Source organism: Penicilliopsis zonata (genome assembly GCF_001890105.1).
Source record: "Penicilliopsis zonata CBS 506.65 unplaced genomic scaffold ASPZOscaffold_19, whole genome shotgun sequence".
Classification (NCBI taxonomy): domain Eukaryota; kingdom Fungi; phylum Ascomycota; class Eurotiomycetes; order Eurotiales; family Aspergillaceae; genus Penicilliopsis; species Penicilliopsis zonata.
Genome location: NW_019208927.1, coordinates 268,479 through 281,059, shown reverse-complemented (window position 1 = coordinate 281,059; position 12,581 = coordinate 268,479). Strand labels below are relative to the sequence as shown.

Here is a 12,581-nt window from a genome sequence, read left to right as displayed (position 1 = left end):
TTAAGAGACATAAGCCAGTCTTCAGGCCTATTCTCCCAGAACATCAATAGGAATCGCCTTAGATTCTCGCTTGTTGTTCAACGTTTGTCTGGAAATGACCATATGTTTGACCATGTAATTTACCGCACACTTGATACCTAATTCCTCGCCCCTTCTGATGATATAGCCATTGATATACTCGATTTCCGTGGGCGTTCCGACACTGACATCTCGACGCATCGAACTGGTGTTCCCGGAAGTCTTGCTTGCCAGCTGCAGTACCATGCGCCGCAGGCGTTCTGGGTGGAACCGGTCTTCGATGCCTGGGATACCTTGTAATTCAGGTAACGCACAGATAACGCTGGAGATTTCCATCAAAAGCATTCGCATCAGACGATCAATACTGGTGTTGTAAAGCAACTCGCCATTATCGCAATCAAAGATTGAAGTGAGAGGATTGATCACAGAGTTCATGGCCAACTTCTCTAGCTGGTATAGGATTAACGAGGAAGGCGTCTCCGCAATTGCGACAAGCGGAGGTGTGAGAGTTAAAGTGCGGAGGAGGTATTTGGTTGTCGGCGCCCATCCATCGCCGAGGGGATTTGTAGTAGAGAGATCATTATGTGGTGGAATTGGACTGATGATCGTTGTGCCAATACCGCTATGTTCGACCTGGAAGTACTCCTTTCTCTTCAATCCATGGGATACGATGCCAAACATATAATGTGGGCGTGTTTGAGGATCAGTGAACACTCTGTCGTTGAGTTCTTGGATCGTTCCCATTCCATTCTGAAGTAGCAGCACCGTGGAGTCGGGCGTTAGACGATGACGGACCTTGTTGAGAGCCGCAACTGTTCGAGGAGCTTTCACGGCGACAATCAGGCATTCGATTTTCTCATTATCCTCCATTGCTTGCGATAACAAGTCTTGGCCCTCTATCTTGGACTCTGCAAGTCGGCGTCGAGGGCTCTCGGTGTCAACCGGCTCATTTTTCGATTGTTGATAAGAAATCGAGTACCACTTGTTTTCATCCAATACATTCACATCGAACCCGGTCTTGATGTCGTCCAGTCCATTGACATTGACAGCAAGACATCTTTTCTTTGATAGCCAAGCAGAATATATCTGCGGGTGGTGGAGCATCAAGGTTGTCGGGGGAGGAGATTGCCTACTTGCCAGTGAATGTGCCACAAATGTTCCAAGATTCCCCATCCCTAAAATGTGGATGCGCCCTGATAGCCGGCTGCCATTGGCCTCCTTGGATATTTCATCTACATCCTGCATCCACGACGGTCGACTCGACCCATTCGAGAGGAATCTCCTCGTGCTCTGTGGAGTGAAAATCAGCCGGACTGAAGAGTCCAGTTCGAAAATGCCGATCCGCCAAAGCGGACGGCAACACCTTGCGTGCAACACTTTGAAAAAACAAGAGTTTATAAATCTGTAGATCTAGGAGACAATTTCCGAAAAGCTAACTCTGCATAGATCACCCTCTGTTGGCTATAAAGCTTGAAGATGTAGATTCATTAATATCATTAGACAAGAATGATGCAGGCGGCCAAAGGAGGTCCAGAGTACATGAAAATACACACCGCCTGGTTCACCGCCTGTAGATAAAAAAAATACCCATCTTTCGGGCTTTCCATATCAGATAGTACCGAGCAGCCGTCCTTCCTTCAAGAACACTCTGCGATGGATATAGCTGACTTGACACCGCTGCTTGAGCAGCTAGAAGATAATGTCGAAGATCTTGAAGAACTTATACAGCCCTTGTTTGGCCGTGTGCTCTCAGAGACGTCCAAGAAATTGCCGGTTTTAGACAAGGCAAAGCTCCAAGTTTTGATAACATATACTTTGGAGTCCCTGATTTTTTGTATGTGGTTGATTGTCATTTAAAAGTTATATGTACTAACTCTTTGTTAGCTTATCTACGTCTCCAGGGCGTCAATGCCAAGGAGCATCCAGTCTTTAGAGAATTGACCAGAGTGAGACAGTACTTCGAGAAAATCAAAAACCTGGAAACAGAGCCAGAAAAGAGGACCTTGACCTTGGACAAGCAGGCAGCTGGTCGTTTTATCAAACATGGACTGGTGAGTTGGTATTTTCAATTGCTATCTGATCACCCGAAAACGAGATCCTAATTTGCATCACCAGGCCGGAAACAATAGAATCGACTTCGAACGTGCCGAGCGGGAAGCAAAGGAAAAGGCTGTTGCTCAGTTGAAGGCAAATATGGTAGCTAAGAGAATTGCGGATTCCCAAAAAACTACGCCAGCCTCCAAGTCTCGTTCGGGTTCGAGTGCCAATTCTGACCTCGAATCTGATGCTAGCGAGGTCGATGAAGGTGACAATTCTATGGCTTTAGATTCTCGCCCAGCTGAAGAACTGAAAGAATCAGATTCAGCTCACAAGTCAGACAAGATGGCAGCCAAGGTCGCTGCTAGACAGCCAAAAAGGCTCAGCAAAGAAAACCGAAAGAAAGTGAAAGATGAAAGACGGAAGAAGAAACAAGAGATGCGGAAATCCAAGGCCAAAAAATCATGAAGACAGAGATCGAACATCAAGTCATTCCTCAACCGTGGTTGACTGGTTCTGATACTCTTTGAAGTTATCATCTAAGAACAGCATCATGCGAGCCTTTTCCAGCGTCGATACCGATTTCAGGGCAGAATAAACTTCTACACCTGAATTCTGCTCCTCGTCAATCGAGCTCCTAGGCAGTTGCCGGTCTATTCTGATACCCCCTCTGTTTGACATAAGCTTGATTTGAACAAATCCCGCAATGGGATCTTTTGTTACCAAGTTTTCTTTACACTTTGCAGCGTGAAGAATATAATGAATAAATCTAATGCCCTCATGTATTCGAAAATTTTCATATGTTTTTGAATCCGCAACAGGAAGACTCTGTAGAGTAAGAAGCTTGGAGAAACAAAAGGAAGCAACCCGTAATACCCTTCAACACGGCCAAGTCCCCTTGAATTCACAGCCTTAGTGACTCATTGCGCGGAGACTCAAAGCATAACCCATGCCGAAGTACGGAGAAGCCCGGATGATAGCTAGGTCCTCTATGGACGTCAGCGCAAACTACTCAATGATCAATTGGCAATAAGCCGGTCTTGTCAGGTGACAGGCACGGCGACGGCGCACGGGAGGTTTCGCCTAAGTCCGTTGGACAGTCTAGTCCCATGGAAAGCTTAAGTAATACAGCGGGCCAACCAATCATCGTCGGTATTATTCGCAGCTGCATCGGAGTTTGTGGCTCTCAACCGCCGATATTCGAGTCTCTTCTTTTGTTGCCTCCATCAATCCGTGTATATTAATTCTGCTGCCTCCTTACAAACAGCTTTTGCTTCTAATTCCAACCACATCTCCTTCCCCCCACACACCTACAACAGCCGCAGCCACCATGCCTCGTCAACGTTCTACCCCTGCGCGCAGCGCTCCCAGCAGACCTACCGCCGCCCCTGCCCGGCCAGCTCCTCCTCCCCAGGCCCAGCAGCAGCACCAGCCTCACTCGACTGCTGCTCACCCTTACCCCCAGCAGGCTCACCAGCCCCCTCCGCAAGTCGTCCAGCAGAGCTCGGGGCCGGGTCTCTTTGGCCAGATGGCTTCCACTGCTGCGTAGGTTCTTTCCCGAACAGGATATTTCCTGTCAGATCTGCCCCCATCGATCTGGTGGTGATGAAGAAAAAAAAACATACTTCCGAATAAATTCTGCTTGAGATCTGACATGCTAATATTTTCTTTAATATAGTGGTGTTGCAGTCGGTTCCTCCATCGGACACGCCATCGGCGGTTTCTTCAGCGGCGGCTCCAGCGCTCCTGCCGAAGCCCAGCAGGCTCCTCCCCCCGCGCAGTCTCAGTCGATGGACAACGGGCTGTGGCAGAGCAGCGCGACTAACAGTGCCTGGGAAACCCCTGCATGCGAGGCCGACGTTCGCAATTTCCGCAAGTGTATGGATGAGAACCAGGGCAACATGTCCATTTGCGGTTGGTACCTGGACCAGCTGGTACGTCAATCGACAAATAATACCATAAATTCGATGAATCAATTTGCTAACAATTAGAAATAGAAAGCCTGCCAGGCCGCCGCTAAGCCTTACTAAGCTGTCATCATGCATTTCCGGGGGGTTAATTTGAGGGATGCAATCTACTTTTTTTTTCACAAATCCAGTCGCTTTTGATCGGGTCATGTATACCAACCAACATTTGTATTTTCAACGGTTCCATCCCTGGACCAGGGTCTCATAGAAGAGACACGAAGTAAGAGGATAAACTCGAACAAACAGAGCAAAAAATTGAAAAAGACGATATCACTAATGAAAGTGATCCCATTCCACTCTACAACCATTCTTTCCCTTATACATTCAATCTGCTACATCCGTAAAATAAGAATAATTATACGATATGGGGATTACCCGCATGATATAGTAGTGACCACGCCGGTACTTCTCAAGGCAAGGCCCCTGGATAAGACTCACTCATCCTGGGGTTCGAAGTTGAGCTGCAATAAGAATATTAGCAATCCTCGAATGAACAAACATCGACCTGCGGTGGGAATATCTCGCATACCTGGTTTCCGTTGTAGAATTGACTGTTATTTCTTTCATCATACTGATCCCTGAGGGTCCTGATATGGGGTCCTCGGGATGTGTTATAAGGCCTTGGGCGGCTGGCGCCGCCCATCGATGGAGTAGATTGTGTCTCCGGCACCGGTTGTGACTCACTTGGGGGCGGTTGTGTCTGGCCGTATCCCAGGAACGAGCCAACAAGACCTGAAACAGTAACGACGGCCGAGGAGACAAGCCCATAGGCTGCATATGCCCCGCGGACAGGAAGGCTGGACTCAGACCCGGTGTAGGCTTCTGTATAGGAAGAGATCGGAACCATGACCAGGCTCGCAGTTGGTCCCAGGCCAAGTTCTTGTAGCGTCTGCTCCTCTTCGGCGATGGTAAGATTCCGGTTAGGAAGCGGCGTCAGAATGTGTTTCAGGTTGAATGGCCGGCTCTCACCAGCCAGCTGTTCCTCAAGCCATGGTCGAACATGTCTCCGAATGGTTTGCGAAGGAGAGAAGCTCGACCGCACAGAGCTACCATCGAAGAGGCGGACGCTGAGACGATATTGGGTCGGCGGAGACGGTCCAGTTTCTTGAGGGGTTTGTGGAAGAGAAGAATGTATGTTGATCGGAGGGCTCTTGGGCTTGGAGACTTGCGGACTCGAGTCCCTCGTGACTTTATTCTGCTTCGCTGCAGCTGATGTCACTTGGCGTTCCTGCTTTGGCTGGACAGATTTCTGCGTCGCTGGGCTGGGGTTCTTGGTGAATTTACTCTTCTTCGACTGTTCGGTACTTTCGGTCTTCTTCTCAACTCCGTTATCACGCGGCTGACTTTCCCGTGTTGTGCTGGAAGCAGGTGACGGTTGAGGAGCTTGGTGGCTAGATACAGCAGGACGAGGTACCGGAACCATCTCGGGCGCATTTCCTCCTTCGGTCTGTTGCTGCGATAAGCGTACTGGCTCTGGCACGACGGGGGGAGGTGGCTGCTCTTCAAGAGCAGCTGTCAGTCGGCGGCGAAAGTCGTCTTTCGTAATGTCTGGGATAATGTATTCGCGCAACATTCCATTTCTAGGTATTGTCAGCCTATTAACTCATCTGAGTCTCCGAGTTTAAACCCACCTGATAACAACTACCGCCGGGAATTTGGCAATCGGACAGAAAGAGGTCAAAAACCCAACTTCCTGGCTTCCAGCCGACAACCGCAACAGCACTGATTTAGCCTTCAGAAGGGCTGCGAACTGCTAGTGCACTCAACAAATGAAACCTTAATCCGACACATTATGGAACGGTACCTCTTCGCCTGCGAAATACTCATCCTCCCATTCGGAGCTGGTGGGCGTGTCATCTATATTCGGGAACAGACGAGTCAGCGCCACCTAATTGACCGACACTATGGGTAGTAAACAAATAACAAACCTCGAACGAAACAGACAACAGCTTTGACCTCGCTCACAGCCAGGGCAATCCCTTCCTGGAGACTTCCTTCAAAAAACATGACGGAACACGCGCCAGTCGTGGTTCATGCTGTAGTTGCAGCACGTAGCTACTTGGAAGTGGACTCGGCGGAGATGCCCTTTGCTTATCGCCGCGTCCCACTTGAGCCCCGAACAATCGCGGGCCGACCTCAACACCCTCTGGTTCTGCGAATATTGTTTCCACAGATTTGGTTTAACGATACAGATTCATATGTTAGCTCTTCTAGAGCCTCTGTATAGCAATTGATAATGCGGCCGATCTTGTCGTTGTTCCGACACACAGCTACCAAAGCCTCGTGGCAGCTTCCTGCGCGAAATATCCGCAATAATGAATCCTCCCTAAATTTCGACTCGATCTGCGCAAGATGTCGGCGACAACAGACCCGATTCTACAGCTACAAGCAGCCAGCTGATGATCCCCGATGGCTGTCTGTTGTTGATCACCCCGCGCAGATTGTTCGGACTGGCCAAAAACATGGGCCAGGCCTCATTATTCTGGGTATGATGGGGTGCCAATCTGTTTCTATTTATGCCATTTATGTGAACTAATGATATTACTTCGTGTAGCTCTCATCCCTATTATTTCCTTTGGCCTTGGGGCGTGGCAGGTCCAGCGTCTTGAGTGGAAGACCAAGTTGATTGCAAAGGTCGAGGACCGCCTTGTCAAGCCCCCTCTGCCGCTTCCTCCACGAGTCGACCCGGATGCCATTTCGGAATTCGACTACCGCCGAGTACTTGCCACCGGCCACTTCCGACATGACCAGGAGATGCTTGTGGGACCCCGGATGCGGGAGGGCGAGGACGGATTTTTGGTTATAACACCTCTGGAGAGAGGTGAAGGACAGAGTACCGTCCTGGTTAACAGGGGCTGGATCTCCAAAAAGGCCAAGAGCCAGAAGGACAGAGCTTTGGGTTTGCCCCAAGGAGAGGTCACTGTGGAAGGATTGCTGCGCGAGCCGTGGAAGAAGAACATGTTTACGCCCGATAACAAGCCCGAGGAAGGGAAGTTTTACTTCCCGGATGTCTATCAGATGGCTGAATACACGGGCAGCCAGCCCGTGTGGATTGAAGAAACTATGGGTAAGAGAGAAGAAAGGCATATTGTACATGGTTATGAAGCTGACTGTGACTTCCTGCTCAGTGCCGGACTTGCTTGAGGCGTATGACCGGGAGGCGAAGGGCATTCCCATCGGCCGGGCTCCCGAGGTCAATCTCAAAAATAACCACACTCAATACATTTTCACCTGGTATGTCTTCCGTCGCAATGGACTGACTGAATTTTTACGACATTGGGAGGCTCCGGGTTCCTCTCTCTCATCCTCGGCATGTCGCTGACGCTCTCCAGGTTTGGACTTTCCTTTGCAACCTCCATCATGCTGTGGATGATCATCAGGAAGCGACCGAATGAAGCCATTCGACGGGTCCGCCAGAATAAAAGCTGGTGAAATTCGCACAAGATCATCTTTGCGTCTCGTAAGGTTGACGTTCATTGCATCCTGTACCATGTTTAAGTCTTTCAGGGAGGCATGGCAAGCCGCATGTCTTGTAGGAGTTCCTTCGGCAAATGTTTTTGAGCCAGTGAGAATATTGTGGTCGAGCTATTGGTATGACGTTGTCTGAATGGCAATTAGAGATCATCCGCAGGATGGAAAGGTTGTAAGATATGTTATATAGAGGAAAAAAACCAACCCACCTTCTCATTAGAGTTGCGACGTCACTCTCGTCGATTGTCTTTCGTCCTGCATGCTTGGAGTATGCCGCTAGATCCTCACTGGCTTGTTCAAAGAACCACGAGGACGCTTGCTCGACCGCTGCTAGGGTTGTTTTGCTGATCTTTGCCTTTGTGCCAACTCTTGCGCGCGCGAAGCGCATGGCCAGCTTTCGAACAACCCCGGAAGGCAAATTTGGAACAGGAATGCCATGCCGAGACAGCTTCTTCTGCTTTTTCCCAGGTTCGGACTGTTCATCACGCAAACCGCCTCCAACCAACCCTGGACTCTGGCTGAGAGAGATTCGTGGCGGAAGATTGAGGTCCAGGCCAAAGCCACCCGTAGCATCGTCTGCGGAAGAGACCGATCCAGCGTCTGCTTGCATATCCAAGGCGCCCTCATTAATGTCCACTGCATCCAACTCAAACCCGTCATCGTTGAGCGGCTCGCCCACATCGTCGCCGATGGCTGGTGCCACAGGAGACGGGAAATTAAAGTCAATATTAAATCTCCCTAGGTCCTCGGTTTCTCCGCTTTTTGAACATTAGCAGTAATTCAATCGTACAAGTGAACAAAAGATTGCCTACCCCCTGTCGAAAGCACCCTGGCTGATCAAAGTGTCATCGGCCCCTTCTTGTATTCCTGGAGAAGCACCGCCTTCCGATTCGGACTCCACTTGTGTCAGGTCACCAAAGTTTTCACTAAGTCTTGTACCCCCATAGCTCATCATGGAGAGCCGGCCTCTATCTTGATCCATGGTAGCCCTGCGTGGGTATTCGACAGTGATGTCTTCCTCATCAAAAGCGAGCGAGAGTCGAGGAGGACGCATTTCTGGGCTTCCCCCTTCCTCTTCTTCCGGACTTTCGTCGATTGGCAGAGAGAGTCTCGGTCTCTCGATGGCTGGTTCCCGATCTAATTCATCAATCTCGTCGATTTCCTCTTCAATAGGTTCGGGTTCGGGTTCTTCCTTAGGCGATGAGCGAATCGCCTCAGACGTAGGAGCCAAAGCTGTAATACATATAATTATTAGAGAACAAAACAGGGTCGGTCTGTCATTTGAACGAACCTCTGCCGAGATTTCTCAAGATATCAAAAGTGGTTTCTCTTTGCATTCGGAAGCTCTTCCTCCGGTCGCGACCTGGAGTATTTGCTGCGCGGCGCTGCATAGCACGAAGACCATAGGGCGTTGAAGGCGCGCCAGCACCCCTAGCTCGCGGTGTATACCGGCTTGCTGAACGGTTCCCAGAGGGTGTTGTTGTTGTGAGCCGGCTCGGTGTGAGCGGGTATCTATTATGAATGGGAAGTCGTTGGATCTGGACGCAATTCATCAATCCCAATTGTTTCCTATTTAGATCAAAAGCGCGAAGCATATTCACTAACTCTTGTAATAGTTGTGTCTCCTGGCGTGGAATCTACCTCAGAGCTCCCCGACAACCGGGGGCGGCCACGCGGTCTCGGTGTTGACATTATCAATGAAGTAGTCGGAACCTGATATGTACTGCTATATTGACAAGTGAAAAATATCAAGAAAAACAAGAGACTATTAGCCTACATGGACGAGACTCCACGTCACAGCAATTTCCCGCCAGAGATGGACACGAGGATGAGGAGGGGTGGGAATGTCCAGTTCGCGTCGCAGACTCTCAGTCACTTTGTCTGGTCTGGTCTGTGCGCTTATCGATAAACCCATGTCCCTGCTGACTCAGCAAAAAAAGTGCTTCGCGATGATGATCATGTTGGAGTTTGCGAAATCATCTCTCTTCTATAGCGATACTTTCGAGATTATCTACCGCGAAGAGGCTTGAATACCCGATTTCAGAAATGGCCGAAGTACCTCCAGTCTCTGGGCTTTCAGCCAAGGTGGAGAAGAAGCGGAAAAGACAGGCAGACGAGTCTACCAAAGAAGAGAGCAAAGCGACGAACGACAGCAAGCCCACAGAGGGACCGAGCAAGAAGAAGCAACGGCGGAAGAAGAACAAACAGGCGTCGAAAGAACAAGATATCAAGGACGAAGAGCGCAAAAATGGAATTGATGAGTCAATTGGGAAGATGGATGGGCGGCTGCTGGCGGATCATTTTGCGCAGAAGCTGAAGAGGCACAATAAGGAACTGACAGAGGTGGAAATCAGCGATCTCTATATCCCAGGTAAGATTGGCCACACTCGGTAGTGTTTTTCTAGACGATTTGTACCGTATTCTGACTATCCATTGCTCCAGACTCTGCATTCCTGGACACATCATCTTTCGAGGGCGCTAGGTCTATGGACAAACTTCCTGATTTCCTGAAGAACTTCAGTCCTAAAGGCTTTGATTTAAGTAAGGCTGCGGAGGAAAAGGGCAGCCCACACACCTTGGTAATCGCCGCTGCGGCTCTTAGAGCTGCTGATCTGGTTCGGTAAGCAGATTCGGGATATTCAACCACCTAGATACGCTTGGTATATTAACTGATATTCTAACACACATTAATAGAGGACTTCGAGCTTTCCAAACGAAAGAATCTATCGTTGGCAAATTATTCGCTAAGCACATTAAGTTGGAGGAAGCCAAACAGTTCCTCGAACGGGCACGGTACGGATCTTCCCCGGATGGTGTTATTCACTATCAGCTTGGATCTTCTAGCTAACATTTAACAGAATTGGCCTCGGCGTTGGAACACCTCAGCGGTTGTCTGATCTCATTGATTCAGGTAGGTCAATCTAAATTGCAATGGCCACGGGACTGAATATCCTTGTCACTAACACCGAGGACAGGAAAGCTCAAACTAGATCATCTGGAACGGATCGTGATTGATGGCTCACATATTGATCAAAAACAGCGCGGTGTCTTCGACATGAAGGAGACACATCTTCCGCTTCTACAGCTGCTTACTCGTTCTGAATTGCGGGATCGTTACGGGGCAAAGCAGAAGCGTATACAGATTCTGGTGTTTTGAAGGATGAGCATGTACATCGGCGTTTGGGCTGGTAATCTACCTCGAGTAGGTCTCATAGGTACAGATTCAATATGTTTTTTCAGCTATAATTAAATATATATCAACCCTTGACGTCTCCTGAATATATACTAGCCAATCATAATCCACAAAAATTGGACGGCTGCACCCATTAGTCTCACCGCCTTCAACCAACCAGCAGAAAACGTTTTCCCGCTTCCTATCTCGAATTTTTAACTCCACCGCCGAGCTTTTGCTCTATTTTACAACAGCTTTATTCTTCTGATTCAGCAATTGTTTGTCGCAGCGAGTTGGCGCAATAGATTAACAGTTTGGAGTCTATACATCCTTTGCCTGATTGATTATTCTACAGCCATATCTTCTGAGTATTTGAGTTTAACCGCGAGTACTGGACAAAATGGGCGATAAGAAGCGCAAGCTCGTGGAGGACGTGGTCGAACCTGAAGGCAAGAAAGCGAAGCGGGACGAAAATGGCAAGCGCGAAAAGTCCAAGAAAGAGGAGAAACGCAAGCGTGCTGAAGATGTTGCGACTGTAACCGAGCCTGTCGATACAAAGGCCGAAAAAGCGGACAAGAAGGACAAGAAGGACAAAAAGGAAAAGAAGGACAAGGAAGAAAAGAAGGAGAAGAAGGAAAAGAAGGAGAAGAAGGAAAAGAAGGAGAAGAAGGAGAAGAAGGAGAAGAAGAGCAAGAAGGAGAAGGCAGAAAAAGAAAGCGAAGAGACCCCAGCCGAAGATGCAATGGAGGTGGATTCTACCCCTGCAGAAAAGAATGGGCAGAAAGAGGAGCCTGTGAAGCCTGAAACTGAACAAGAGAAGAAGAAGAGCAAGATGGAGAAGAAGGAGAAGAAGGAGAAGAAGGAGAAGAAGAACAAGGACAATGAGGCGACGGAGAAGGGCAAGGCAGAGCCGGACAGTGCAGAGTCACAGGAACAGAATCAATCAGAGGATAGCCAGGGCTCGCAGCAGAAGTCCACCCGGTTCATTGCGTTTGTCGGTTAGTTGGACATTCTGCCTATCACGAGGGATTCTTCGAGGCTAACTGCATTTTTCTGCGTCCAGGAAACCTTCCCTATAGCGCAACTGTCGAATCGGTGACAAAGCATTTTGAAAAGAACCCCCCAGTCTCTGTGCGTGTCGCCACGGAAAAGGACAACCCGAAGAAATGTCGCGGGTTCGGCTTCGTCGAGTTTGACAACTTTGACCGCATGAAGACCTGTTTGAAGTTGTACCACCACTCCACATTTGACGACGGCAAGTCGCCAGCACGGAGAATCAATGTCGAGTTGACGTAAGCTATCGCTGAATTAAGTCTCCAGATCTCTCTTTTCAAAATGCTAACCTGTCGCCCAGCGCCGGTGGAGGTGGAAAGTCCGAAAACCGCAAAGCGAAAATCGAGTACAAGAATAAGAAACTCGACGACGAGCGCAACCGCAACGCTAAACGGATCCAACAGGAGAAGGCGAAGAAGTTCGACACGGACGGAAACGGGGAAGAAGCGCAGGACGAGTTCGCCGGTATCCATCCCAGTCGTAGAAACAGACTCTTATGAAACGTGACGTCGCAGACATCATGACGCCGTCCTTTTGCATCATTACGTGGTATAAAAGAATTTTCTCCTTTTTGTCTCCATTTTGACGACAAGAGTTCGATATCCCTTGACGTTGATATAGCTAGTTATACATTCAACCATATATTGGCATATCTATGAATATAGCGGTGTATAGAATCATACATGGATGAAGATGCGTGACGTAGCTCTAGTCAAGGGTAGCATGCAACAAGCCTAGTGCCTCCGGATGATGCTTCTAGTGAGTTCGATGTAATGAGCAGATAACTAGCAGCAGTCCATGTTTCATCTTGGAGCTGGTTAGCCTCCCGTACATATTCAACAATATGCTAGAAAAGAATCTAT

At 48.9% G+C, this 12,581-nt stretch overlaps 8 protein-coding genes across 8 annotated transcripts; 5 read left to right on the top strand and 3 right to left on the bottom strand.

Moving 5' to 3' along the window:
- Positions 1-27: 27 nt before the first annotated feature.
- ASPZODRAFT_19518 (hypothetical protein) lies at positions 28-1,263 on the bottom strand (the record flags this gene model as incomplete). The annotated part of the gene is made up of 1 exon (XM_022727412.1): positions 28-1,263. One exon carries the CDS (start codon positions 1,261-1,263, stop codon positions 28-30), a length of 1,236 nt encoding a protein of 411 aa, XP_022577937.1.
- A 374-nt stretch (positions 1,264-1,637) lies between these two features.
- ASPZODRAFT_136285 (hypothetical protein) lies at positions 1,638-2,988 on the top strand. The gene is made up of 3 exons (XM_022724029.1): positions 1,638-1,852; positions 1,903-2,069; positions 2,134-2,988. Exons 1-3 carry the CDS (start codon positions 1,672-1,674, stop codon positions 2,521-2,523), a joined length of 738 nt encoding a protein of 245 aa, XP_022577936.1. The 5' UTR covers positions 1,638-1,671; the 3' UTR covers positions 2,524-2,988.
- A 345-nt stretch (positions 2,989-3,333) lies between these two features.
- Positions 3,334-4,383, top strand: ASPZODRAFT_136283 (hypothetical protein). The gene is made up of 3 exons (XM_022724028.1): positions 3,334-3,600; positions 3,734-3,989; positions 4,053-4,383. Exons 1-3 carry the CDS (start codon positions 3,386-3,388, stop codon positions 4,083-4,085), a joined length of 504 nt encoding a protein of 167 aa, XP_022577935.1. The 5' UTR covers positions 3,334-3,385; the 3' UTR covers positions 4,086-4,383.
- On the bottom strand, positions 4,143-6,029 carry ASPZODRAFT_103401 (hypothetical protein; the record flags this gene model as incomplete). The annotated part of the gene is made up of 5 exons (XM_022720834.1): positions 4,143-4,483; positions 4,552-5,602; positions 5,654-5,775; positions 5,827-5,879; positions 5,951-6,029. 5 exons carry the CDS (start codon positions 6,027-6,029, stop codon positions 4,457-4,459), a joined length of 1,332 nt encoding a protein of 443 aa, XP_022577934.1. The 3' UTR covers positions 4,143-4,456.
- A 229-nt stretch (positions 6,030-6,258) lies between these two features.
- ASPZODRAFT_74468 (hypothetical protein) lies at positions 6,259-7,454 on the top strand (the record flags this gene model as incomplete). Its single annotated transcript, XM_022729967.1, has 4 exons — positions 6,259-6,508; positions 6,577-7,089; positions 7,151-7,256; positions 7,355-7,454. 4 exons carry the CDS (start codon positions 6,259-6,261, stop codon positions 7,452-7,454), a joined length of 969 nt encoding a protein of 322 aa, XP_022577933.1.
- On the bottom strand, positions 7,150-9,323 carry ASPZODRAFT_136281 (hypothetical protein). Its single transcript, XM_022724027.1, has 5 exons — positions 9,099-9,323; positions 8,785-9,031; positions 8,306-8,726; positions 7,703-8,251; positions 7,150-7,625 (listed from the first exon to the last, which is right to left on the bottom strand). Exons 1-5 carry the CDS (start codon positions 9,183-9,185, stop codon positions 7,526-7,528), a joined length of 1,404 nt encoding a protein of 467 aa, XP_022577932.1. The 5' UTR covers positions 9,186-9,323; the 3' UTR covers positions 7,150-7,525.
- Positions 9,324-9,471: 148 nt separating this feature from the next.
- Positions 9,472-10,770, top strand: ASPZODRAFT_136280 (hypothetical protein). The gene is made up of 5 exons (XM_022724026.1): positions 9,472-9,864; positions 9,936-10,113; positions 10,188-10,286; positions 10,352-10,404; positions 10,469-10,770. Exons 1-5 carry the CDS (start codon positions 9,540-9,542, stop codon positions 10,648-10,650), a joined length of 837 nt encoding a protein of 278 aa, XP_022577931.1. The 5' UTR covers positions 9,472-9,539; the 3' UTR covers positions 10,651-10,770.
- A 112-nt stretch (positions 10,771-10,882) lies between these two features.
- On the top strand, positions 10,883-12,415 carry ASPZODRAFT_28430 (hypothetical protein). Its single transcript, XM_022728134.1, has 3 exons — positions 10,883-11,663; positions 11,729-11,957; positions 12,020-12,415. Exons 1-3 carry the CDS (start codon positions 11,066-11,068, stop codon positions 12,216-12,218), a joined length of 1,026 nt encoding a protein of 341 aa, XP_022577930.1. The 5' UTR covers positions 10,883-11,065; the 3' UTR covers positions 12,219-12,415.
- Positions 12,416-12,581: the final 166 nt, after the last annotated feature.

Bases quoted from the DNA above. Each gene is read 5' to 3' on its own strand.
- ASPZODRAFT_136285 (XM_022724029.1), top strand. From the start codon at position 1,672: ATGGATATAGCTGACTTGACACCGCTGCTTGAGCAGCTAGAAGATAAT. The intron at 1,853-1,902 runs GTATGTGGTTGA...ACTCTTTGTTAG, and splicing joins TTTGGAGTCCCTGATTTTTT to CTTATCTACGTCTCCAGGGC. The intron at 2,070-2,133 runs GTGAGTTGGTAT...TTGCATCACCAG, and splicing joins GTTTTATCAAACATGGACTG to GCCGGAAACAATAGAATCGA.
- ASPZODRAFT_136283 (XM_022724028.1), top strand. From the start codon at position 3,386: ATGCCTCGTCAACGTTCTACCCCTGCGCGCAGCGCTCCCAGCAGACCT. The intron at 3,601-3,733 runs GTAGGTTCTTTC...TCTTTAATATAG, and splicing joins CAGATGGCTTCCACTGCTGC to TGGTGTTGCAGTCGGTTCCT. The intron at 3,990-4,052 runs GTACGTCAATCG...AATTAGAAATAG, and splicing joins GTTGGTACCTGGACCAGCTG to AAAGCCTGCCAGGCCGCCGC.
- ASPZODRAFT_136281 (XM_022724027.1), bottom strand. From the start codon at position 9,185: ATGTCAACACCGAGACCGCGTGGCCGCCCCCGGTTGTCGGGGAGCTCT. The intron at 9,032-9,098 runs GTTAGTGAATAT...AATTGCGTCCAG, and splicing joins GAGACACAACTATTACAAGA to ATCCAACGACTTCCCATTCA. The intron at 8,252-8,305 runs GTAGGCAATCTT...ATGTTCAAAAAG, and splicing joins CAGGGTGCTTTCGACAGGGG to CGGAGAAACCGAGGACCTAG.
- ASPZODRAFT_136280 (XM_022724026.1), top strand. From the start codon at position 9,540: ATGGCCGAAGTACCTCCAGTCTCTGGGCTTTCAGCCAAGGTGGAGAAG. The intron at 9,865-9,935 runs GTAAGATTGGCC...CCATTGCTCCAG, and splicing joins CAGCGATCTCTATATCCCAG to ACTCTGCATTCCTGGACACA. The intron at 10,287-10,351 runs GTACGGATCTTC...AACATTTAACAG, and splicing joins CAGTTCCTCGAACGGGCACG to AATTGGCCTCGGCGTTGGAA.
- ASPZODRAFT_28430 (XM_022728134.1), top strand. From the start codon at position 11,066: ATGGGCGATAAGAAGCGCAAGCTCGTGGAGGACGTGGTCGAACCTGAA. The intron at 11,664-11,728 runs GTTAGTTGGACA...TTCTGCGTCCAG, and splicing joins CCGGTTCATTGCGTTTGTCG to GAAACCTTCCCTATAGCGCA. The intron at 11,958-12,019 runs GTAAGCTATCGC...CCTGTCGCCCAG, and splicing joins AGAATCAATGTCGAGTTGAC to CGCCGGTGGAGGTGGAAAGT.